General features: G+C 30.3%; 1 protein-coding gene across 11 annotated transcripts in view; it reads right to left on the reverse strand.

The window, feature by feature from the left end:
- The window catches only part of LOC134681206 (EF-hand calcium-binding domain-containing protein 7-like), a 34,083-nt gene extending 8,884 nt beyond the window's left edge, over window positions 1-25,199 (reverse strand). Inside the window, exons 1-13 of one of the 11 annotated variants that reach the window (XM_063540714.1) lie at window positions 25,101-25,199; window positions 23,556-23,702; window positions 18,425-18,490; window positions 17,809-17,954; window positions 17,208-17,294; window positions 14,098-14,200; window positions 13,261-13,314; window positions 10,776-10,823; window positions 7,773-8,228; window positions 3,008-3,052; window positions 1,941-2,009; window positions 801-898; window positions 436-568 (exon numbers count right to left, since the gene is read on the reverse strand). In XM_063540714.1, the coding sequence (XP_063396784.1) occupies window positions 436-568; window positions 801-898; window positions 1,941-2,009; window positions 3,008-3,052; window positions 7,773-8,228; window positions 10,776-10,823; window positions 13,261-13,314; window positions 14,098-14,200; window positions 17,208-17,294; window positions 17,809-17,954; window positions 18,425-18,490; window positions 23,556-23,685 (1,435 nt within the window). In that variant the 5' untranslated portion in view covers window positions 23,686-23,702; window positions 25,101-25,199. The remainder of the gene's footprint in view (window positions 1-435; window positions 569-800; window positions 899-1,940; window positions 2,010-3,007; window positions 3,053-7,772; window positions 8,229-10,775; window positions 10,824-13,260; window positions 13,315-14,097; window positions 14,201-17,207; window positions 17,295-17,808; window positions 17,955-18,424; window positions 18,491-23,555; window positions 23,703-25,100) is intronic. The other 10 variants (XM_063540724.1, XM_063540732.1, XM_063540753.1 and 7 more) reach the window with 10 other exon arrangements.
- Window positions 25,200-25,210: the final 11 nt, after the last annotated feature.

Raw genomic sequence — 25,210 nt, forward strand, 5'->3', positions numbered from 1 at the left:
GAAAACTTGTTTCTAGAATTAGCTTTACTTGGTACAAACAACTTTCTCTTGTTGAGGACCTGTAGATTTAATTTTTGGTTTGCCTTCTCATTGATATTTACCCCTCATATCCTTTAATTTTAGATTATTTTTTTTACGTCTTTGTTTCAAGAATCACTGATGGGTCTAATGTAGATGAAAAGTGCATCTGAAATACCAAATTATAATTTAAGGAATTTTTTTTTTATGGGTTTTTAAAATCAACCATCCAACATCTAACTGAAACAATACCTCCTTTTATTAACATACCCTTTACAGTTTTTCATTCCCTTTTGGGCAAATTTTCACAAAATCAACCAATGAAACACAAGTACTATATTATAAAACTAAAATAGCTAGAATAATCACAACAATGTTTGTTTTATTATTTTGTCAATCAATTGGTGCCTAATTTACCTCTACTTCCTTTCTGTGGCTGTATAGTAATCCAGATTTTACTGTCGTCTGGAAGGTTGAAATCATATTGATGACATATCAAACTTCCATCTTCCATGAAAAAGCTGCCCTTACTTTTAGTATGTGTCCATTCCTAAAAAAATATTCAGATGTGTAGAAAATTGTGTTAAGTAATAGTCAGTTATGATTCTAAAATATTGACTGAATAACAATTTTGATGCAGTAGAAATGACCTAAATGTCAAATTGAACAAATTTCCCAATTCAACTCACTGATCGTCCAAAAAAAAGGGGGTTCAAAGTTCCATCTTATTCATTTATGCAGTTTAATACAATCTGGTTGATAACTTTCAAATTATAAATTACCCTTAGATTTTTAGGTTCGTCAAGTTTATGAGCCCTTGAGGCAGAACCTTGTCTGCTTTTATCCTTCTTAACTCTAGGAGATGGTCTAGGTAAATCATCTGAAAATACAATCACATGATAATAAACAAATCACTGGTATATGCATAATAGAAATATAAACCATTTGAATATTAATTTAATGTTAGACACAAATTTAAATATACAAAATGTGTAAATTGTTTGCAATATGCAATTTCAACAAATGTTTCTTTATCAATTTGCATTTACTCTCTGAATCACAATACATGTATTAAAGAATATATACTATAACTGTAAGTTTTTGAAAGTACTGATGGTTCATACTATTGTAGGTACATGTAGAACAGCTAATATCAATTACATTTGTACCCCAGGTCTGTCATGTACCATGAAAATATTGAAATAAGTAAGTTTCTAAAATTGTAAAATAATGAGTCTGGCAAATGAATACACAAAATTCTGAATGAGATTGCTGCAACTATTATTTATAACCTCTACGACCTATTAAAGGGTAAATACAAATTTGAAACCATAAATTGGTTAATTATAGTTAGTAACAGCTCAAAAGCCTAATTTCCATTGCAATTGCTGACCCACTCGTAAATCACCACATAGAAATTTTTTTCCGATTTTTTTATCAATTGTTTTGACTGCTTATTTCATATAATGGATAACTTGGTTGGTCTGATGTTATTGTATAGAGCTGCAGTTTAAGCACAAATCTAGCAAACCTGCATAGAAAGATATTGTGTCTGACTGACACCCTAATGCTGAAGGTCTTATTGTGCAAATTCCTTCATATTATAAATTACAAAATTTCATCTTTTAAAATTGACCGATAGACTTTTAATTTATTGTTAAAGGATTTTTCTGACCAATATTTATTTATCTTAGCCTTGTTTAATTCATCTCTATGATCAGCAGTCAGTGTTAACTGCATGTTTCAATTTGGGAAGTCAAATAGGAAAATCAACTGCTTATCCCTCAAAAATAAGTGACAAGGGAAATAAAACTGAAATTAGTTCATTTGAAACCTTTCTGTACAGACAAATCTCCACCTTAAATTAAAAAGTGCAAACTACATGATTAGTGTTGTAAAACAAATATAGAAGAGTTGTTTACCTGGATCTGAAGGAGAAGCAGTGTGCAATAAAGATTTTCTTTGTGCAGGGATAGGGGGACTTCCTTCACCTGTTAATGAGGGTTACAAGGTAAAAAAAAAAGTAACATCTCATGAATTGTCTTCTTTTTCTTATACAATTAAATTGTAATTTAAAAATATTTTTCCCATGAAATTAATTTCTTCTTTCCCTAGTCTATCACAAGAGATCAGTAAATTTGTAAAAATATTTCTATAGCTCAATTAACTTATGTAATTTAAATTGTCTCTGAATTTTATTTTTTTTATTTTTTAAATATTTCTATTTACTAGACTTCATCTCTGTCAAAAATGAAAAATCTAAATTATTAAAATAACCATGGAAGATACAAAATAAAAAAAATCACAATATGTTCTTAACATTTTTAAATCATCTTTGATAAAAAAAAAACATAAATTAAATATATTTAGCTATAGCATAATTTCACTTGTCAAATGATCAATGAAAAAAATACAAGTTGAAGACAATGCATTCCATGCATGACAGAAAACAGTTCATTTCCAGTAGTGAACAAATACACAAGTGGCTTGCAAAATAGGAAAAAAAGCAAGCTCATTTCTGTTTATAGATTTTTAATACATCTAAAGAGGGTGAGCTAAATTAAAGCTGTGATAAAAAAAAATATGGAAATATATGATTGTGAACAAAACTAAAACAAAATCCATATTTTATTTAACTAAATAAAAAAATTATGAATACGTAAAAATTAGAGAAGTACTCCTTCTACAAGGTCGGTAATAACTTTGTGGGTAAACACAAACGTATTCTTGATGTTTGGTTAATCATTATGAAACAGCGCCATGCTATAATTAACCCTTTCACTCACCGCCCCCAAAAATATAAAATAAATGTATTAAGACAATATGTGTGAAAGAAATGTACAGAAATAAACTAACAGTTCTCTTGAATAGTGTTATAACAGATAAAGTTAGTGCAACCAGAACCTGTGATGAAAAACTAAAGCAAACAAACACATCAAAAACTTTCAAACAAAGTGCAAAAACACACAAAAAGAACAACAATATGTACCAATACTTAATAATGATGATTTTCTCGATCCTGCCGGTGTTCCAACTGAAAACCAAATCATACAGAATTATAATCTTGTTCTTCATTCAATCTTAAATAATTATTGCAACAAAACAAAATGAATAATTCTTTTACAAAAGTAAACAAAATAAGTAATAAGAACAAAAATATAATCAAATCAAAATCAAATCATGTTCTAAAATTTTTCTTCAAATTAATCCATCTGGTGATCATGCTGAAATAAGTTAAAAGAATTCAAATATCTTCATATAGAAATATTCAAAACATAACAGTGAAACTTATCATTTGAAATATATTGCTATGACACTTAAGGGGGAAAACTCAAAGTTAATGAACTAATCAGCCTTTGCTTCAAATGAAACTTTTTGTTTAGTAATAATGAGCAATGCCAGCTAATCAAAAGTGTGATGCACTAATTTTTTTTGAATAAATGCTTGTTTTGAAAGGAGTCATTTATCTTTTTATCATGAGACAACTATAAACTTGTGTAAAACAAGAATGTGTCCACAGTACATGGATGCCCCACTCGCACTATCATTTTCTATGTTTAGTGGACCGTGAAATTGGAATAAATTCTCTAATTTGGCATTAAAATTAGAATGATGTTATCAAAGGGAACATGTACACTAAGTTTCAAGTTGATTGGACTTCTATTTAATAAAAAACTACCTTGACCAAAAACTTAAACCTGAAATTTGCACTATCATTTTCTATGTTCAGTGAACCGTAAAATTGGGGTCAAAACTCTAATTTGCCATTTAAATTAGAAAGATCATATCATAGGGCACATGTATACTAAGTTTCAAGTTGATTGGACTTCAACTTCATCAAAAACTACCTTGACCAAAAACTTTAACCTGAAGCTGGACAGACGGAAGGACGCACAGACGGACGGACGAACGAAGGCACAGACCAGAAAACATAATGCCCCTCTACTATCGTAGTTGGGGCATAAAAAATTGTAAGTTGTTAACAAGTGGAATAATAAAATTTGCAAGCTAAGCCATTAATTTAACACACATGATCAAGAACCATTTATTTCTCCTTTCAGATAAAATCATATCATTCCATTTAAAAATATACACAGAAAAAAAGCATGTTATGATTTTATCTCTCCTGAAAATGAAATATCCATATTAGTGCACCAGGGTATGGGAAGTTAATTGTTCAGAATAGGTTAAGTGGTGTTCAGTGAAGGGCACCAAACGTACCATAACATTTAACAGTGCCAAATTATACTTCCTGTAAAGTTATTATTATTCATAAATAATGCTGTACTAAATTTTCACAAATAAAAATTTTAGGTATTTTAAGCGTTCAAAAAACACAAATTTGATATCAACTTTGCAGAATATGTTGAAAACACAGTCATCAGCTTTCCAAATAAAACTTTTTTTCTCAATCCTTGAAAATAAATGCATCCACAGTACATAAATATCATAACAGTTTATTTTATCTATTTGTAGTCATACCCACAAGAACACTCAATACTACTTTAATAACAGGCTATTATTTGAACTTGGAATTATTTTTAATTATGGAATTTGTATAATTTCTTGTGCTTGAAATTTTTAATAAATTCCATGTTTATTCTGTACTTTAATGTTCTATGCCGCGCACAACACTTCCTATTACAAAGAAGATAGTAAATTTTCAATAGAATGTACTGTGCCACGCACAACACAATCTATACAAAATACATTTTATGGAAAGTGTTATGAACAGCTCAAATCATTATAATTCCAAATTAACATGAAATTTATCAAAAAAATCAAGCACAAGATATTTTTCAAATTCCATAATTAATAATAATTCAAAGTTCAAATAATAGCCTGTTTTTTGTAACTTTACTACTGTTAACTAACATCTGACATTTGTCTAAACACATAAAGTGAACTAAACAAATGTGAACATTGTTTAACATAAAGTGTTCAGTATTTTCAATGCAGGTTATGTTTAACTAAAGATATACATGTAATGCAAATAAATCATTGCATACAACCAACAATATTGTAGAAACTTTATTTATAATTGTTACAAAATCAAGTAAAGGGAAGAATCAGTTTGATTATATAGTAATAAACTACCATTAAAACTTGAATGCATCCAACTGTGTAAAAATGTAATCTTCAAGCCCCAATATTGTACTCATTTATCAATAATATGGCAAGCATGAAAATAAGGTTACAAAAATCCAAAATATTTAATGCTCCTAGTGATTTTGGGGTATTTTTTATCAAGTGTTATTGTAATAGGTTGGTCTTTTTGTATTATAAATTAACAATGGTCAAACTAAAGATACATTTGTCCTGACAGACATTTGGTACATTTTTATTTAAAGCTCAACCTACAAACAAAAGTACCAAATATTCTTTTGATGGATTCAAGGTTACCAGTTATGTCTTATTTTGATCAAATCATTGAATAAGTTGTCAACAACCAACAACAAATCAAAGTAGGCCCATATACTCAAGAACTGACAATAGTCCCTCACATTAATTCTGTACTCTACAATAAGACTAGCAACACATTTGCTTTTATTGCCATGAATAAATGACATCACATTACAAGACAATATGCATGATTTCTACAGAAAACATCCACAACCAAGTTTACAAACAACAAACCAATGGTGCAAACATACCCTAAAACGAGAAGACAAAACAAGTTTAACCCACATATACAATGATGTGACTGTCTTTTATAAACCCCATATAGTCTAGAGAACAATAGCTATTGTCAATTAATTCCATGGGACAGTTCAACTTGCAAAAATTTAAATGGCCTGACAAAGATCAACTGATTCTGGGGTGAGGTTTGAGTTTTGTTCCAATTTTTTTCTAAATTATTCTTTTTATCATGGAACTAAAAATAAAACATGCGTGTAACTGAAGTTAAAGTATTGTTTGCATAATGTAAGAAAATTTTAATTGCAAAAAATCTACTTTTTTATATAAAACCATAAGTAATTTATATCAGATATGAATTCAAAACTTTAACATAAAATATTCCAGTGTAAACAAGTGAAACTGCGAGCTACTGCTCACTGATGATACCCCAGCCGCAAGTGGATAATATAAATAGTGTAAAAATATGCAAGTGTTTGGTAAACAGGAAGTTGTTGAGTGATGAATCTGAAAACGCATCACACGGTATAGCTGACTTATATAAATCCTGAAACCAAATTTCGAAATCCTTGTATTGTAGTTCTTGAGAAAAGTGTGACGAAAATTTTCAACTTGGCTATCATGTGTAAAATCATACAAGTGTTCGGTAAACAGGAAGTTTTCAAGTGATCAATCTGAAAACGCATCACACGGTAGAGCTGACTTAGATAAACCCTGAAACCAAATTTCAGAAATCCTTGTATTGTAGTTCCTGAGAAAAATGCGGCAAAAAAATAAATAGTGTAAAAATATGCAAGTGTTCGGTAAACAGGAAGTTGTCGAATAATGAATCTGAAAACACATCACACGGTATAGCTGACTTATATAAATCCTGAAACCAAATTTCAGAAATCCTTGTATTGTAGTTCCTGAGAAAAGTGTGACGAAAATTTTCAACTTGGCTATCATGTGTAAAATCATACAAGTGTTCGGTAAACAGGAAATTTTCAAGTGATCAATCTGAAAACGCATCACACGGTATAGCTGACTTAGATAAACCCTGTAACCAAATTTCGGAAATCCTTGTATTGTAGTTCCTGAGAAAAAAATTGGATGAAAAAATAAAAAGTGTAAAAATATGCAAGTTTTTCGGTAAACAGGAAGTTTTCAAGTGATCAATCTGAAAACGCATCAAACGGTAAAGCTGACTTATATAAATCCTGAAACCAAATTTCAGAAATCCTTGTATTACAGTTCCTGAGAAAAGTGTGACGAAAAATATTCATGGGACGGACTGACTGACGGACAGACAGAAGTAAAACAGTATACCCCTCTTTTTTAAAGCGGGGGTACTCTTTTTTAAAGCGGGGGTATAAATATAGAGTATAGAAAACTTAAACTAAAATCATAACTCTGAAGTTGGTGGAAATCACTGGCAAAAACAGTAGAGCTCATACATATCAATTGATACATGAAAAATGAAAATGACTGTCATATCCCTGACATAGGCATTGCATGATCTTTACGCAGAGGATAAAAGGGGACATTAAACTCATTAGAAGTTTTTCATTGTTTAAATAAATTAAATAATATTAGTGGTATGCAGCTGGTGGTATGTTATGCATATCACTGCATGATTAAAAATTCACAATACCATATAAAACCATAATAATATATTTGTTTATTTTTACAAAGCTTCTTTTTACAAACATATATATAATAGATCTGGTTAAATACCACATGTAAAGAGTGAATATATAAAGGCCAACATTCACAATCCTGATATAAGTAAGCTCAAACAGGCTGGCTTTTACTGAGGAAAGCAGCTGGATTGATCAAGCAAACCAAGCAAATTTATGATCATGTTGATTTAAGATGAGTTCTGTTTGATGATGAATATGAAAATTCCCTCGCATTTGTATGCTCCAAAACAAGGCATGCATTGATGGTGAAAATGCAGATGTGAACTCAGGCTTGGGATTTCACTAAATTTATGATTCAAAAGTATTTTCAATGAAAACTAAAAGTTATTAATAAATCTACATTTGTGTATTAAAACAAAATGCATTCTGGGAAATCCCAGACCTGTATAAGTGACAAACATCATAACAGCAACAAATCACAATCAAACTCTTTACCATTTTGTCTGAGATTTTTAGCCATCAAACCACTAGCAGATGTAAGTGAAATATTAGAACCGATTACGTCGGGTACATTTTGAAGGGTTGAATTTGAACCCATTAATTTATCTGGACTGTTTGATAATCTAGATGAAGATAAACCTTCTCTGTCTTTCTCCTTTTTACTCCTTGATGAATCTTTATTTTGGGAACGTGAAGATCTTCTTGACGTCAGTAAAACATCATCTTTACTCTGTAGACTGGTTCTAGAACCGGATACATCTTCAGTTTTCTCCCTAAGTGATGTTCTCGAGGGGGATACATCTTGAGCCTGACTTGTTGTGGTCTCAGACATTGATTTTCTAGGAGAGGGTTTAGGTCTTTCTGACCTTGCACTTCCACTTCTTGCAGTTACACATTCCTCATCAATTTCATCATCATCTTCGTCTTTGTTTTCCTTATTAGCTTCTTTTTCTTAACAAGAGAACAGGTGAAAATAAACAAATAAAATGAAATAAGATTTAGAAATTTAATTACCACACGAAGATATATCTTGCAAGGTATGAAGTATATCTAATTTATAACTATGTTATTTTCTTATTTTTAACACATAATAAGATATTGAGAACTACTGCTGTAGGAAATGGTATTTCTATGTCTTGCTCCAACTTTAAATGTATCTGTCTAGACAAAAAAAAAAATGCACTTTTTACAACAACAAAAATTAATTAAAATTTGAATTACTATTGAGTTGTAAACAAATGATTTAAATAATGAGTTTAAAACTTACTATGTAAAAAGTTAGCATGAATAAATACAAAAAAAAAAGATTTAACATTAAAACTGCATGTTGGAAGAGTTAAACAGAAACAGGAGAAAATAAAAGCATCTAACAAAGCTAAATAAGCTGTTGCTTCAAACCTTCAGTTCTCTTCCTCACACTGTGTCAAATATACTCAGTATAACCACTACTAATTCACAACAATAATCACAACACTCCTCCCTCTACATTTTACTTGTTACCTACATTTTCATACTCACAAACCAACCTAGCTACTTTCATATAACAAGTTAATCCATGTATTATTAAGATAAAGTCAAAGTAAATCATTGCCATTAGGATGATTAGGTTACAAATTATTATTTTATGTCTTCAAAATTTATCAATATTATTATCTATTTAGTATTATCATACATAATTCAACTTGAACATTATATCTGTCATCTGTCAAACAGACAATCAAGCCAAGCAGATGCATAGAGAGACACCACCACGCTCAAAGATTAAGCAGTAGCAGCAATTTATTATAAACAGTACCAAACAAAAAGAAATCTTGCAAAAAAATTATATTCTTCAGGTTTGACCTATAAGATTGACAAATTTAATAAAAACAAGAATATACCATGGTTGCATTAACACATTTGCATGGTCAATGAACTGTAAAATCTGGGTCGACATTCCTATTAGAATCCTTTATAGCAAATTCAAGTTACATTGTTGTTAATTTGAACAAGCTTTATAAAGACCAGGTAAGTCCGAAACACTTTGGAACCAGAACACTGACAAAGCTTAAAAAATAAAGATCTCCTCAAACTATTATTTTTAATCATCTGTAAAAATTTGATTAAAATCTAACAAAGCATATCTATTTGAGTTTGTTTAAACAAGCCAATTTTTTCACACTCTGCTATATTGTACAAATATTAAGGGCATACGATACAGTTACAGGGGACTGGTAATGACGTTGCTAATGTAAAATGTTATTTTCGCGACGTCAAACTGTGACATATCGGGAAAAGATGCATTTTTCGACTGATTTTTATCATTCAAACTGATTTAATTTGAAAACGAGTTCATGGACCCTTATTTTTCAAAACAGCAATTTGTTTCATTTTGCAGGGAGATTATGTGACCCAAATTTTTTAAAACTGTAAATAGAGTTTTTTTTTTAATTTTGATAAACATGCAGCAAAAAATGACGTATTTTCCTCAATTCACAAACATTTGATGAATATGAGTTAATTCTGAATTAAAAAATGCATAATTTTTTAGGATACTTATAAAATACAGAATATGCCGATTATTTAACAAAAGAAAGTTTGTGTTTATCTTTTATAACAACAAAGTTATGTCTTTTTTTCGAAAGAGAAATTACGGCCACAAATCTGAATTTTGAGCAAATATACAAAATTTCGACCTTATTTTACTCTAAAAGTAGCACATGAAGGTATATTTTTTATAACATATTTGATTTAATCAGGTAATAAATAGCCTAAATGCAAATTTTTATGAACTTGTAAATACAGGATCAAAACTGTATCGTATGCCCTTAAGGAGTCAAATAAAATATACCAGTATTCAGTAATCAAAATTGCTTATTTTCAAATTGTTTCAACTTTCATATATTAAAGCCGTTTAGCATTTAATTCAAGGAGAAAGAAACCAATAAGTTATTTTTAAAATTAAGAAATGTCCTAAATGGGAGAAAATAGCCTCTTTTCTTATCTTTTAAGTTGTAAAATAAGATTAAGCAAATTTTTCATATTTTTATTTCTTTTCTTACACAACGAAAATAATATTTTTCTAATTCAATGCTACTTTTTTGCATTGAAAAAACATAATACTTTTTGTATGTTGCTGCAAGTTCTATATGTTTTTTTATGGTGGATCCAGAACTTTTTTAAGGGCCAACTGACTGCTATAATAGGAGGCCCTATAGGCCCCATCCAGAGTCCCCTAGATACACCTAAGTCAGAGAAAATTAATGTGAAATAAGATTAAATACTATTTGTTCTCTTATTGCCCATATTTTTTTAAATGCTCCTATGGCAAAATATGACATCATTAGACACCAAGAAGATCATTGCTTTTTCACTGGCAGGAGATTCAAATAAGAAAAAAAAGTTAGGAAACATGTGTAGCAATTTAAATTTAAAGTTTCTTTCTCCTTTAACAGCATGTAAATATATTCAAACATAAAAGCCACCAAATCACTTCTATTTATAGGATAAACCTCTTACTTCCATTACCAAACTCAACATTAGCTTTTGAAGCACTTTTCTCTTGATCTGCAGTGAACAATACAACTTACATTTAGTCATGTGAGCTACAAACCATATTACAGACCATGTTGCCAAGTGCTTACAAATGTACATGTACATGTATTATGAAAATAGATCCAATAACTAGAGGCTCTTAAGAGCCTGTGTCGCTCACCTTGGTTTATGTGAATATTAAACAAAGGAAGCAGATGGATTCATGACAAAATTGTGTTTTGGTGATGGTGATGTGTTTGTAAATCTTACTGTAATAAACTGTCTTGCTGCTTACAATTATCTCTATCTATAATGAACTTGGCCCAGTAGTTTCAGTGGAAAATGTTAATAAAAATTTACCAATTTTATGAAAAGTGTTAAAAATTGACTATAAAGGACAATTACTCCTTAGGGGGTCAATTGACCATTTTGGTTATGTTGACTTATTTGTCAATCCTACTTTGCTGAACATTATTGATGTTTACAGTTTATCTCTATCTATAATAATATTCAAGATAATAACAAAAAACAGCAAAATTTCCTTAAAATTACCAATTCAGGGGCAGCAACCCAACAAAGGGTTGTCCGATTCGTCTGAAAATATCAGGGCAGATAGATCTTGACCTGATAAACAATTAAACCCCCGTCAGATTTGCTCTAAATGTTTTGGTTTTTGAGTTATAAGCCAAAAACTGCATTTTACCCCTATGTTCTATTTTTAGCCATGGCGGCATTCTTGGTTGGTTGACCGATTCACGCCACACATTTTTTAAACTAGATACCCCAATAATGATTGTGGCCAAGTTTGGATTAATTTGGCTCAAAAGTTTCAGAGGAGAAGATTTTTGTAAAAGATAACTTAGATTTACGAAAAATGGTAAAAAATTGACTATAAAGGGCAATAACTCCTAAAGGGGTCAACTGACCATTTCGGTCATGTTGACTTATTTGTTAATCTTACTTTGATGAACATTATTGCTGTTTACAGTTTATCTATATCTATAATAATATTCAAGATAATAACCAAAAACAGCAAAATTTCCTTAAAATTACCAATTCAGGGGCAGCAACCCAACAAAGGGTTGTCTGATTCGTCTGAAAATTTCAGGGCAGATAGATCTTGACCTGATAAACAATTAAACCCCCATGTCAGATTTGCTCTAAATGCTTTGGTTTTTGAGTTATAAGCCAAAAACTGCATTTTACCCCTATGTTCTATTTTTAGCCATGGCGGCCATCTTGGTTTGTTGACCGGGTCACGCCACACATTTTTTAAACTAGATACTCCAATTATGATTGTGGCCAAGTTTGGATTAATTTGGCTCAAAAGTTTCAGAGGAGAAGATTTTTGTAAAAGATAACTTAGATTTACGAAAAATGGTAAAAAATTGACTATAAAGGGCAATAACTCCTAAAGGGGTCAACTGACCATTTCGGTCATGTTGACTTATTTGTTAATCTTACTTTGATGAACATTATTGCTGTTTACAGTTTATCTCTATCTATAATAATATTCAAGATAATAACCAAAAACAGCAAAATTTCCTTAAAATTACCAATTCAGGGGCAGCAACCCAACAAAGGGTTGTCTGATTCGTCTGAAAATTTCAGGGCAGATAGATCTTGACCTGATAAACAATTTAACCCCATGTCAGATTTGCTCTAAATGCTTTTGTTTTTGAGTTATAAGCCAAAAACTGCATTTTACCCCTATGTTCTATTTTTAGCCGTGGCGGCCATCTTGGTTTGTTGACCGGGTCACGCCACACATTTTTCTAAACTAGATACTCCAATTATGATTGTGGCCAAGTTTGGTTTAATTTGGCCCAGTAGTTTCAGAGGAGAAGATTTTTCTAAAAGCTAACGACGACGGACGACGACGACGGACGCCGGACGCCAAGTGATGGGAAAAGCTCACTTGGCCCTTCGGGCCAGGTGAGCTAAAAACCAGAGTAACACATGCTATAATTATTTTCAGAGCACATCTAAGTTAAATGTTACATAAAACAATCTTAAAGATTAAAAAAAGAAGTTTTTTTTCAAGATTATTTTGATGAACTGAAAATCACATTTTTAAACAGCATCAGATAAATGCTTTTCTTCCAAAAATGGAATTGAAATTTAAAAAAAATATATATAAGTTATATCATAAAAAAAATTTAAAAATCACAAAACTGTTAAAAGATATCATATTAATTAATAGTTATACAATACACCTGTAAACTTAAATATATAGCTGGAAGGAAAAATTTGATAAATACTGGAAAAAAAATGCAGAAGCCAAAGAATAAATTTAGTGAGTAGAATAGATGGATTAAGAGACTACTAGGAACAAGCATGAGGGTTTTTAAAAAATAAATTGTTAAAATATAGTAAATTTAAGCAATAAGCTCAGTTCATTTGACCACCAACTTGTTAATAAAGGAAATAAAAGGTTCACACAAAGTATTTTGAGAATAACCCATCTTACTTTTTACCGAAGACGCTGCAGATCTTACAGAAACCTGCGATCCTGATACATCACCTATAGAAAATAACTTCATTTTACTTTCCATATTATCTTCTATGTATCAATTATTGGGAGATGAGAGTGTGGATGGGGTTTACAGGATAGAGAGTAATGGACAAAAAAGTAAAGAATGGAGAAAATTAGAAAAAATTATAAAGAATAGTAAATAATGGGGTGATAAAATATAAAGAATAGAGAGAAGTGGGCAAAATAAATAAACAATAGGTAAATATATATATATAGAAATGAGGGATTCTCATTCAGATACTCATAGATGCTCTTTCAACTGTTTTTTTCTTTGCTATTGCTTTTAAAAACCAACTTTCAGCACCTTGGCTACGTCATGGTGGCCATTTTTATTGATGGAGCTCCAGGTAATTGATTATTTGATTTTTGCAAACCTTGTCAATCAATATAATTTTAGAACAATTCAGTGCCGATTTATGAAAGATTTACACAAATGAGACACATCATATGATTTTAAAAGTAATAAAGAACTTATATATGATTTTCTCCTTTCGGTGATTTACCAGTATATAATAAAAAAAAAAAATCAATTTCAACATAATTTCCAATGTTTTATAAGGTTTAAGGTGCAGAGTTTGAAAAAGATATCTTCTAAAAATATATTTAGCATTTTAGTTTTAAAATTTAAAATTTAAATTCCTTTTCTAATATCTAACTCCACTTTTCAAATTCATTCAGGGAAATGTACCTGAAACTAAATTAATTCTAAAATAAATAAGACAACAAACATCCATAAAAAAAACAATCAAATATGAGTGAATTATTTCTTACCTCTTCTTTCTATGTCTTGTCTTTTCTTTTTTTCTTTTCTTTCCATCATCTTCCTTTGCATTTTTTTGCTTTCTTCTGTTGTAGACATGACCATTTGGCAAAACTGAAAATATAATACATAAGAATAAATATTATATCTATTAGTGTTCATCTTTACTTACCAAATCTACCTCAATTGAATGTCACCTCGATAAAAAAGTCAATTCACAGTCTTTTTCATTCATCATTTATTATTTCTCTAATGAACCCATTTAACATTAAAAGGTCTTAGAAAATGGTGTATTTACTACAATAATGTATTTTTTGGTTCCTTATTGGATTTTTCAAGCAAAAAATACAGATGTTCGAGATTTGTTTTCCATTCTTTAATGTCTCCTTTGTATGTAACAAGCATCTAACTTTAACAACACGACTGGTGCCACATGATATACTTACCCTTCCGGAGCACCTGAGCTCACCCCAGTTTTTGTTGGGCTTCATGATGCTTAGTCTTTAGTTTTTCCATGTTGTCTCTTGTGTACTCTTATTTGTCTGTTCGTCTTTTTATTTTTTATCCATGGCATTTATTTCAATCTATGAGTTTGACTGTCCTCTTGTATCTTTCGTCCCTCTTTTTAAGTATTTTATTACATATATATTTAAACCAGCTTTATAAAAAAAAAACTCAACTGTTTGTTTACCACTTGTGTGCCATGGAAAAAGTAAAAGAATTCAATGTTTGGATGTTGAAAGAAAAATATCACTGCTTCCATTTTGAATCATACGTACTTTTTAGCTTAAGTATTGTTTTAGTTGTAACCCAAAATCTGTTTGAATTAAAAATTATAATATCTCAACCCAGCAGATTAATATATATGACTGACATGTACTTTTTAGCTAAAATATTGTTTTAGCTGTAACACAAAATCTGTTTGAATTGAAAATTATAATATCTCAACCCAGCAGATTAATATATATGACTGACATGTACTTTTTAGCTAAAATATTGTTTTTAGCTGTAACCCAAAATCTGTCTGAATTGAAAATTATAATATCTCAACCCAGCAGATTAATATATATGACTGACATGTACTTTTTAGCTAAAATATTGTTTTAGCTGTAACCCAAAATCTGTCTGAATTGAAAATTATAATATCTCAACCCAGCAGATTAATATATATATGACTGACATGTAATTTTTAGCTAAAATATTGTTTTTAGCTGTAACCCAAAATCTGTCTGAATTGAAAATTATAATATCTCAACCCAGCAGATTAATATATATGACTGAAAATTTTAAGTTGTACATGTAAGTACATACGATAATGTTTATCTTAATAATTCAATAAAACAATTATCAAGTAGATTTATCAATACTAATATTAGATTATTTCCCTTGAAAATTCTGTGACCATTTATTGTCTAGCAGAAATGAACAGTATTTGCTTTTCATCCCATTTGGTTAACTCTAATACTTTTCTATACATTCAACATTTATAAATAAAATTGAGAATGGAAATGGGGAATGTGTCAAAGAGACAACAACCCGACCATAAAAAAAACAACAGCGGAAGGTCACCAACAGGTCTTCAATGTAGCGAGAAATTCCAACAGACAGAATAACAACAATATTGCTAGTGATTTTTCATTCACTCTATTATGCTCATCAAATAAAATGTGACAATATTTCAAACAACAAACAATGAATCATTCATTATTGTAATAGTACTAAAAAAAGTGTAATAGTGATCAAAAAGAACTAAAAACAATTTACATGTTATAAATGCTCGTGATATTTCAAAATCTATTTAGCAAAAATAAATATCATGTACTGGATTAAACAATGAAAGTTTAACATACTTTGTGATGATACACCGGTGCCACATGTGGAGCAAGATCTGCTTTCCCTTCCAGAGCAACCGAGATCACTACCAGATGTTGGTGGGGTTCATGTTGCTCAGTCTTAAGTTGTCTATGTTGTGTTTTGTGTACTATTGTCTGTGTGTTAGGCTTTTTTTCATTTTTGGCCATGGGGGTTGTCAGTTTAATTCTGACTTATGAGTTTGAATGTCCCTTTGGTATCGTTTATCTCTCTTTTTCTAAACTTAAAAAGTGATGAATATTAATTAGTTATAAAAGCAGGACCAAACTAGCATGAAATGATTTATATCACATATATCCCTGCCAGCAAAAAAAAGCAATTATAGGCCAAAACTTAACATTAAAGTGACCTGTTTTTTTGGTTAATGACTTATTGATAAAATTGAAGCTTATCTTGACAAATGAATTTTAAATAGAGGCTTAATTTAAAAAAAAGCTTTTGTTAAGAAAACAAACTCTGAATAATTGAACGAACAAATAAATGTTTTATAGTGAAGGCTAAACAACCTGATTTTGTTTGCCTTTCAACTGATCCTTAAAGTATTCATTTCTTTAAATAAACTTGTAAGCCCCTGATCATCAATTTATAAATATTACTTTGAATAAAAATAGATCATAATTTAAATGAAACCCCATTTCACAGTAAAAAGGGTCAGCAAACATTTGTAGCTTATTAGTGTAATGGAATATGTTACTACACAAAAACACAAGCCTGAGCTATCCCACCAGGGTTCCTTTCCCATCTGTAAAAAATGACCTTGCCAATAGAGCGGTTGTATGGCAGTGTGAAAAACATTGCTGTGAAAGCTGACATACATGTAGACATAACATGCTTATGAATTTCTTTATATTTTTTTTTACCTTAGAATAACATAAAACAGGTTCCTGAAATTTGTATACGATTTTTATAATCAAATATTAAATGATTTAAATAAATATTCTACCAGACAGTCAATGAAATCAAACACAATTTACCGATGAAAGGTTTTAAAAGACAGTTTCCCTTAAATGTAAAAATAAAGAAAACAAACTGCAGTCTTCTTAAATATACAACCTGAAGACCATTGGAATTATATAGCTATGTCATTGCAATTATAATATAATGGGGTAGAGATTTTTTTGTTTTCTCCAATTTATAAATATTTTGATTTTTCAGTATTCTATCAAGGGCATTGATTAAGATATATTTATCAGTAAAACAGCCTGACACATGTTCTAATGAAATGGAACAAATTGTTCTAAATTTTAACCTCTTTATAATCCAGTCTGCCATCTTTGTTATCATCTACTTCATCTATCATCTTTTTCACTTCACTTTTACTTTTCTTTTCACCTTTCTGAAAATAAAACAATAAAATACTTTACATTTTGTCTTTCCTATACTTACTTTAAGTTAAAACTAGACAACTACAAGTGAAATTCTCTTTTTTATGACTTTTCTTTTGAACTTTTACAAAAAAAATAATCTGTGTCCAAAATTACTATAATTTACCTTGATTGATGGAGTTTTATTTGCATTCAAATTTCAATAAAAATCATAACCTCACAGTTTCATTTTACCATATATTTTTTCCATTCCTTTACTCCTATCTAAGTTATTGTTCTATGTATTTTATAATAATTTTACAGCCAAAAATACATGTAATTACTAAATTTTAAGTCATAATATTAAACAATAAAAAGTGTGTTTTTACTATTTTTCTCTGATGGTTCAAATTAAAATAATTAGCAAATTATCATACAAAAAGAAAACTAATTTAATACATCTATAATGCAAATTTATTCAGTGTATTAAATCTACGTACATAATTACATATATACCGACCAATGTTTTTAAGAAAATTATCTTACTGAAGTCAAAATTTTATGTAATTCCTCCAGAGAAATATAACCATCTCCATTGATGTCAATTTTCCTGAATGCTTTCATTAAATCATCGGACGTAGTAACTGGCTCTTTTTTGCAGATATCAACAAAGTCATCAAAGGATAGCTCATCTTTATAAAAATAAATAAAAATAAAAATTAATAAAATTGAGAATGGAAATGGGGAATGTGTCAAGGAGACATCAACCCAACCATAGAAAAAACAACGGCAGAAGGTCACCAACAGGTCTTCAATGTAGTGAGAAATTCCCACACCTGGAGGCGTCCTTCAGCTGAATGTTTGTTCATACATACTGAGTAAATAAAACTGTCCTTTTTCATTTCATAATATATAAGAAATTCTTTTACTGAAAGCATAGTCATTAAGGTTAGTTTTGATATGAAATTTAAGTATTGTTAGATATGATTTTGGCCAAAAATATAAAATAAAATAAAAATCATCATATGAAGTAAGATCTTGTATAACGTGATTCAAAGTGATAGATATCTGTAAGTGCATATTCACATATTCCCTTGAGTTAAAAGTATGGGTGTACAAAACTAAAAGGGATGATAATTATATTTAGCCAATTTGAACTTACCTATGTCATTTGTCCAATACTTTTTCAATACTTTCACTGATGGGTTTCTGCCAGTTTGCTGTAATGCTGAAAAGGTTTATAAATGCAATTAAAAGCTTGACAAAACATGGGTCAGTCCTGATTCCTGACCATGAAAATAACCATGTTTAAGATTGGCAGTGTTCCCACTGACTTATTTAGTATCACCTTAATGTATAAATATTTTGAAATAATAAAAAAAAAATATTAATTTATTATAACACTGCTTGATATGCTCTGAATACAACATAAATGGTAGATGGTTCTATAAAAAGAAGTTCCCTGAAAAAACTGTCAACAACATGAAGCAAGAGTTTGTCTGTTTTCTGTTTTATTTCACAGAATTTTTTTCGAAATTTTCATAAAGAATCATAAGAATTTCCATGTCACCTATAAATTTTGACAGTTTGCAGGTTTGAATGTTGTTATAGGGTGTTTTCCACCATTTATTTTCCTCTACTAGTCTCTGTAAAATTTGAAATATTCGAAAAATTGTGCATAATTAATCTTTGTTTCAAATAAAAAATTACTTAGTATGAGTACAATTTATATTCTATATCCAGTACTATAGGCAAAATTTGACATAATATTTCATTGTATATATGTTAGCGGCAATAAGTGAAATTAGGCATTAAGCTTAAATCCAAGGCAATAAGCTAACGCCTAGGCATTAAGTTATTGCCTGAAATTTCCAGGCATTAAGCTTATTACCTGAAATTTGGTGGTGATTATTCATCCTATTGCCGAACATGATTTAAGGCAATAAATGAAATTTTAGAATTTATGTGTTTTAGTGATTTTTCTTGAAATAAAGTATTTTCTTAACCCTTTCCTCCATTGAAATTTTTTTTTGCATACTTGATTCGCATAGGATTTTTTTGATAAAATGCTGAACATACGCTTTAAAGTATCAAGGCATTGCGAAAAACAACTATTTCATCAAATAAATTTAAGTCGGATATTCCTATGATATTTCTTTTCATATTGGATACAAATTTTATTAAGTCAACTGCAGACACTTTGTAGTCAAAGTGTTTCAACTGAGGTCCTACACAGGCGTCAAAAGGCGTCATTATGGAGTAAGGAGGGTGGCGTCAAATGGCGTCATTATGGAGGAAAGGGTTAATGATATTGGCTTATTCTCATTTCGCCTTAGCTGTCAAAATTTACATATAAAATTAATCCCAGTTTGCCTTAGTACAAATTTTCAGGTAAACAAGAATTAACTAAGGCGAAATGGGAGCTTCTGTAAACATTGTAATTAAGTTATGTTTTGTTTGTATTGCAATTAGTTGATATTTGTTATTTTGATGTCAAATATTACCCTGAAATACTATTTAAAAGATATATTTTTTTTGTTCTTTGTTTACTATTTTGTGTCCCACTTTTTAAAAATGTGTTATTTTTAGTTCTTCTTTTTCTGAAATTGTATTTTTTTTTACTCATGTATAATATTTTTAAACAAAGTCTTAGTAGAGATGACAAATTGGATAAGGATATTTCATATTTTAATGAAAAAATAAAGACAAATATCAAACTATCGTAAACAAATATTTTATTTCAATCAGCACTGAATTCAAAGCACAATGTTATTACAATAGCATAAGAAATAGCACTAATACATAAAACATGAGTATTTCCATAAAGTTCATATTGTGAAATACAAGACACTAATTTACACATTTGAATGTTCAAAGTTCATCTAATTTCCAAGTTTGAGGATGAATGATGCTGCATCACCATACTGAATATAGTCTTTCGTACCATTGTGTAGTGATTCCTTCAAAGTTGCGAATCTTTCTTCTAGTTCCATGTACTTCTTTGCTTTTCCCCGCATCTTGCCACCTGCTGCATATTGTACCTTCTTTACCTCGTTAGCTGCTTGCTCTTTCTTTAACACATTGATGATTTCGAATATATTTGGATGTGCAGTTTTTACTCTCTTTTTTAACTTGTTATGCCAGCCCTCTAAATGGTTATTTGTTCTGAGTCCTTCTGTTTGGTGGTGGTTCCAGGTTGGTTGTGGGTATCTGCCCTCTAGCCATGTCAGAACTATATAGTCTGTTAATTTGGTGCAAGCATCTGACTGTGGTGCATTTTCCAAGGCATGTAACCAGTAGTCTTCCACACAATCTAAGGGCAGTAATGGTAAAGCTGCTGCACGACGGACGAGTTTGTTGACATCTGGGACATCTTTATACTGAGTTTGAAGCCCATATTCCTGTGTCTTTTTCCATATTGCTTTTGCGTAGTGGAACAAACAACCTTTGAGTTCTGCGTTTGGAAAGACATGAGATACTGCATTTCTTGATGCACATTCAAATTCAGTAATTATGTAGACAAAGCTAACTAATGACCTGATCATTTGTAAATTAATATTTGGACCAAGCTTTAAGAAGTCAAAGAGTACCATGCATTATCTTTATTATATATAATTCAAACAATTTTAAAAACAATATTTATTATTTTATTTATTTTATTTAAAATTTCTGTAATATATTTAAAGAAGACAGTGGGAAATTCATACAATTGATACTGAATAATGTTTAATTATAGATTTTTTTCTTCTAAAATCACAATTTTTTAAATCATAAAGTGTCTTTTTATAAATAAATGTTAAAATAATAATCCAAGAGACACAAATCCCTAATTACTTAATGTTTATATTGTTATAAAAACACAGAGCTTTAATTTGTTTATTTAATTTTTTCATCTAAATTCACATTTCGCCTTAGTACAATTCCCATCTGGCCTTAGTATTTTTTTTACCTTTTTTACCTGGAATTCACAACTAAGGCGAAATGGGAACACACCATGATATTCCTTATATTAATATATGTGTATCTGAATAATCTTCTAATTTTAGTTCTTTTCTTATTTAAAATAGAATTAACTCATATCTTTTGTGGGAGTACAACAAATAAAAATGATTTAAAAAAGTGATTGTATCCCATATAAAAAGGGAGATTCTATATAATACTTATAATAATTATTTGAAAATGTTTACACTTCACTGGTCAAGCTGGTTTGAACGGGTCGAAAGTAGACAAAATTAAGATATGATTTTTTGCTCACCATTTTATTGGATAAGTAAAATTTCTGTCACTTTGTGAAAATTGCATTATGAAAAAAAAACATCTAGGGAAAGGAGTTGTAGTGAAACCCATTTTATCTAAAGACTTTAACAGTAGAGGACAAGTTGATTTGATGGATTTTCAATCAAACCCAGATGGAAACTATGAATTTATTATGTTTTTTCAGGACCACTTATAGGCATGATTGTTCATAGTTGTTAGTGGCTTTTAACTAGCTAGATGACTGCGAGTACTCTCAGACCTGTTAATTGTGTCTTTTTGTGTCGGGATGTATAAGTCCCGGGCACGTCAACTTGTATTTTTAGTCTATCTGATGAGTTAAGCCTTTTTCAACTGATTTTTTATAGTTAGTTCTTATGTTGTACTCTTATACCACTGTCCCAGGTTAGGGCAAGGTTGGGATCCCGCTAACATGTTTAACCCCGCCACTTTATTTATGTATGTGCCTGTCCCAAGTCAGGAGCTTGAGTCTGTTATTCAGTGGTTGTCGTTTGTTTATGTGTTTCGTTCATATTTTTACATAAAAAGGCTGTTAGTTTTCTCGTTTGAATTGTTTTACATTGTCTTATCAGGGCCTTTTATAGCTGACTATGTGGTATGGGCTTTGTTCATTGTTGAAGGCCGTACGGTGACCTATAGATGTTAATGTTTGTGTCATTTTGGTCTTTTGTGGATAGTTGTCTCATTGGCAATCATACCACATCATCTTTTTTATATTTACAAAATTTTGTAACATTAAAGCCCTTACCTCAAAATGTGCATCAGAGGTGGCTTTTAATCTTATTGATATTTTTACAATTTTTGGTGCGCCCCATATACGGCAAAGTGACAATTGTCGGGAATTCACTGCTTTGGTCATATCTGAGTTAAAATATTAATGTGGCCAGAACTTGTTATCGTTCATGGTAAACCGAGACATCCCCAATCACAGGGTAGCATTGATCGATCAAATGGAGATATCCATGACATGATAACTGCATGTCTGAAGGACAATGAATCAACAAGGTGGTCAACTGGTATCAAGTTTGTCCACATTCAAAAGAATTCAGCTCTAAACAAAGGCATTGGACGGTCCGGTCCCCCTATGAAGCCTTATCTGGTAAATGTGCAACAATTGGATTAACATCAGAAACCAAATTCTGAAAGAAATATTGATGACCTTAGAAAAGGAAGAGGACTTACTTAAGCTCCAGACAGAGTCTGTAAATGATCAACTTGTAACCGAAAATGAAAAATCATCTATGCTCCGATATAGCAGAATCTATTGCAGAACCAAATATGGAACCTTCTTCTTCAATCACTGATATAATATTTGAAGACTTTTAATATAAAAACATATTTTATCTGTAATATTATTTCTAGTATATGACATTTTAAACTTCAGTTCTCGTAATGTTATTATGTAACAAATGTATAATTTTTATTTAATTAAATAGATGTTTTTATTTACTCGCATTTATACTTTAGGCATAAAGCTTAATGCCTGGACACAATTTTCAGGATTTAAGCTTAAATCCTAGGATTTAAGACTAATGCCTAACATCATTTAGGCATTAGACTTAATGCCTAGGCGTTAGCTTATTGCCTAGAATTTAAGCTTAATGCCTAATTTCACTTATTGCCGCTAACATATATATAAAGAAAATAACCACCACTGGAATTCAATAAACAGAATTTTCACCTCTTTTTTACCTGTATAAAAGCTTAAGTAACCATGTAACCTTAAGATTACAAAATATTCTATAGAAACACAGAATAAATAAATAATAGTGCTTTGAAACACCCAAGATATATGTTTATGATACAGGTTTGTTTTAATTCAGTGAAATTATGTAAAATTAATATTCACAACTGTAAAATCCAAGGGAATATTTTTTTTTCAACACAATTTGTATGCAAACGGATGTGATGTACTATGATTTTATGGTATTACACCTTATAACTTGTTTGCCTCTTTAATGTTACCTTTTGAAGCTATTTTTGTTTTAGAAATTAATTTCATTCGTAACATTTGATACCTTCTAATAAGCTATCCTGTGACTCTATCTTTTCTTTTATACTATCAAACATTGATAAGTATGCTGCTTTACATTCCAAGATAAATTCCCCTTGGTCCATTGTTGAACTTCTACTGGATCTGCGTGACATATTGGAGAATTCTAGTTCTGTATAAAAAAATTAGAATAATACTATATCTTACTCTATCAATGTACATGTAGTTTGAAACAAATATATATTGGAGTCAATGGGGATCCTTGTGGGGATGTATTTCATATGGATATGATATTAATATTCTTAACACTAAACAAATAACTAATATTTTGAAATATTCTTTAAAGAGGGGGATGGACCTTTATCCAGACTGCTGGATCTGGTGTTTTTTAGCTGCGGACTTCAGAAATGATCCTTTCGGGATCCGGGAATTCTATTTTTTTTCATATAATTATCTTCATTAGCATGTACATGTAGTTTACATAATAACTTTTTGATACAGACCTAACATATAGATTAGAAGTCAATGTTTACACACCCATTCATAAGTTGTAATAAATCATGCAATCAAGTGGGGGAATATTCATATTGTTTGGAAATGATTTCCCACAATTACCAAGTAAACGTCGCTTCACATGAATATAAAATTTAAAATCCTTTAAGATTTGACAGAATCAAATTTCCAAATAATGTAAATCGATGATCCCGAAATTCGGATCCATTAAAATTTAGAGGATTTTAAATTTTATATTCACCGGAAGTGAAGTTTCGTTGGTAATTGTGGAAATCATTTCAAAACAAAATAAATATTCCCCCACTTCATTGAAATGGAATCGGATCTTATTTAATTCTTTTTATTTATATTTCTGGAAATATTTTACATCAATAAGCACAAAAAAGGTAGGACTTTGTAACTACGTAAAAATTTCTAACCAGCAATGTCAAAATTAGGTGTCAAAGTTCCCTGAAAATTTGCTCTCAAGCTCCAAACTTAAAAAATGGCTTCAGCATTATGACGTTGTACAAAGGCGTCCCAGAAAAAAATTAAAATAGCCTTGCCAGACGTCATAATGAAGCTGCACATCTATTTTGGGTGGGCAAATATCCACAGACCCAGCTTGTCTGGCAAAACAGCTGTTGGACATCAGAGTAATCTCGAACTGCCTTTAGATATACAGTTCCCAGGGTAAAACAGTCTCCAAAATTTAGAGAAAAATCTATAATGGTCCAAAATGACTATGGCCAAATTGGTATTTGACAGAAACGACATTTTGACAAACAGGTTTTATTCCAAATAATTTTAACGTGTTGGAAGGCTATTTTTTATTTTTTTTCTGACACCACTTTTTTTGATGTAAGACATCAAAGAAAAAATATAATAGCCTTTCAAGATGTCATAATTATTTGGACTAAACGGGTTTGTGCCGGCCGAAACGACTCGCACTACGCCTAAGGCTAAGAGTTATTTTATGAAGGAAAAAACAAAAAAGAAAAGCAATCAGCTTTTCAATTTGCATCCATTGCACACAAAAAAGGAAGATGACTTTTTTATCTGATTCTTGACAACCAACCGACTTGTTCAGTTCTTTAATCTTTCTCCCAATATTATTGATGTCAATGTAAACAGGAAGCTACAAGAAAACAACATGCGCAGACATGCACAATGAGGGATATTTTCATT

Source organism: Mytilus trossulus, chromosome 1 (assembly GCF_036588685.1).
Source record: "Mytilus trossulus isolate FHL-02 chromosome 1, PNRI_Mtr1.1.1.hap1, whole genome shotgun sequence".
NCBI classification, from domain to species: domain Eukaryota; kingdom Metazoa; phylum Mollusca; class Bivalvia; order Mytilida; family Mytilidae; genus Mytilus; species Mytilus trossulus.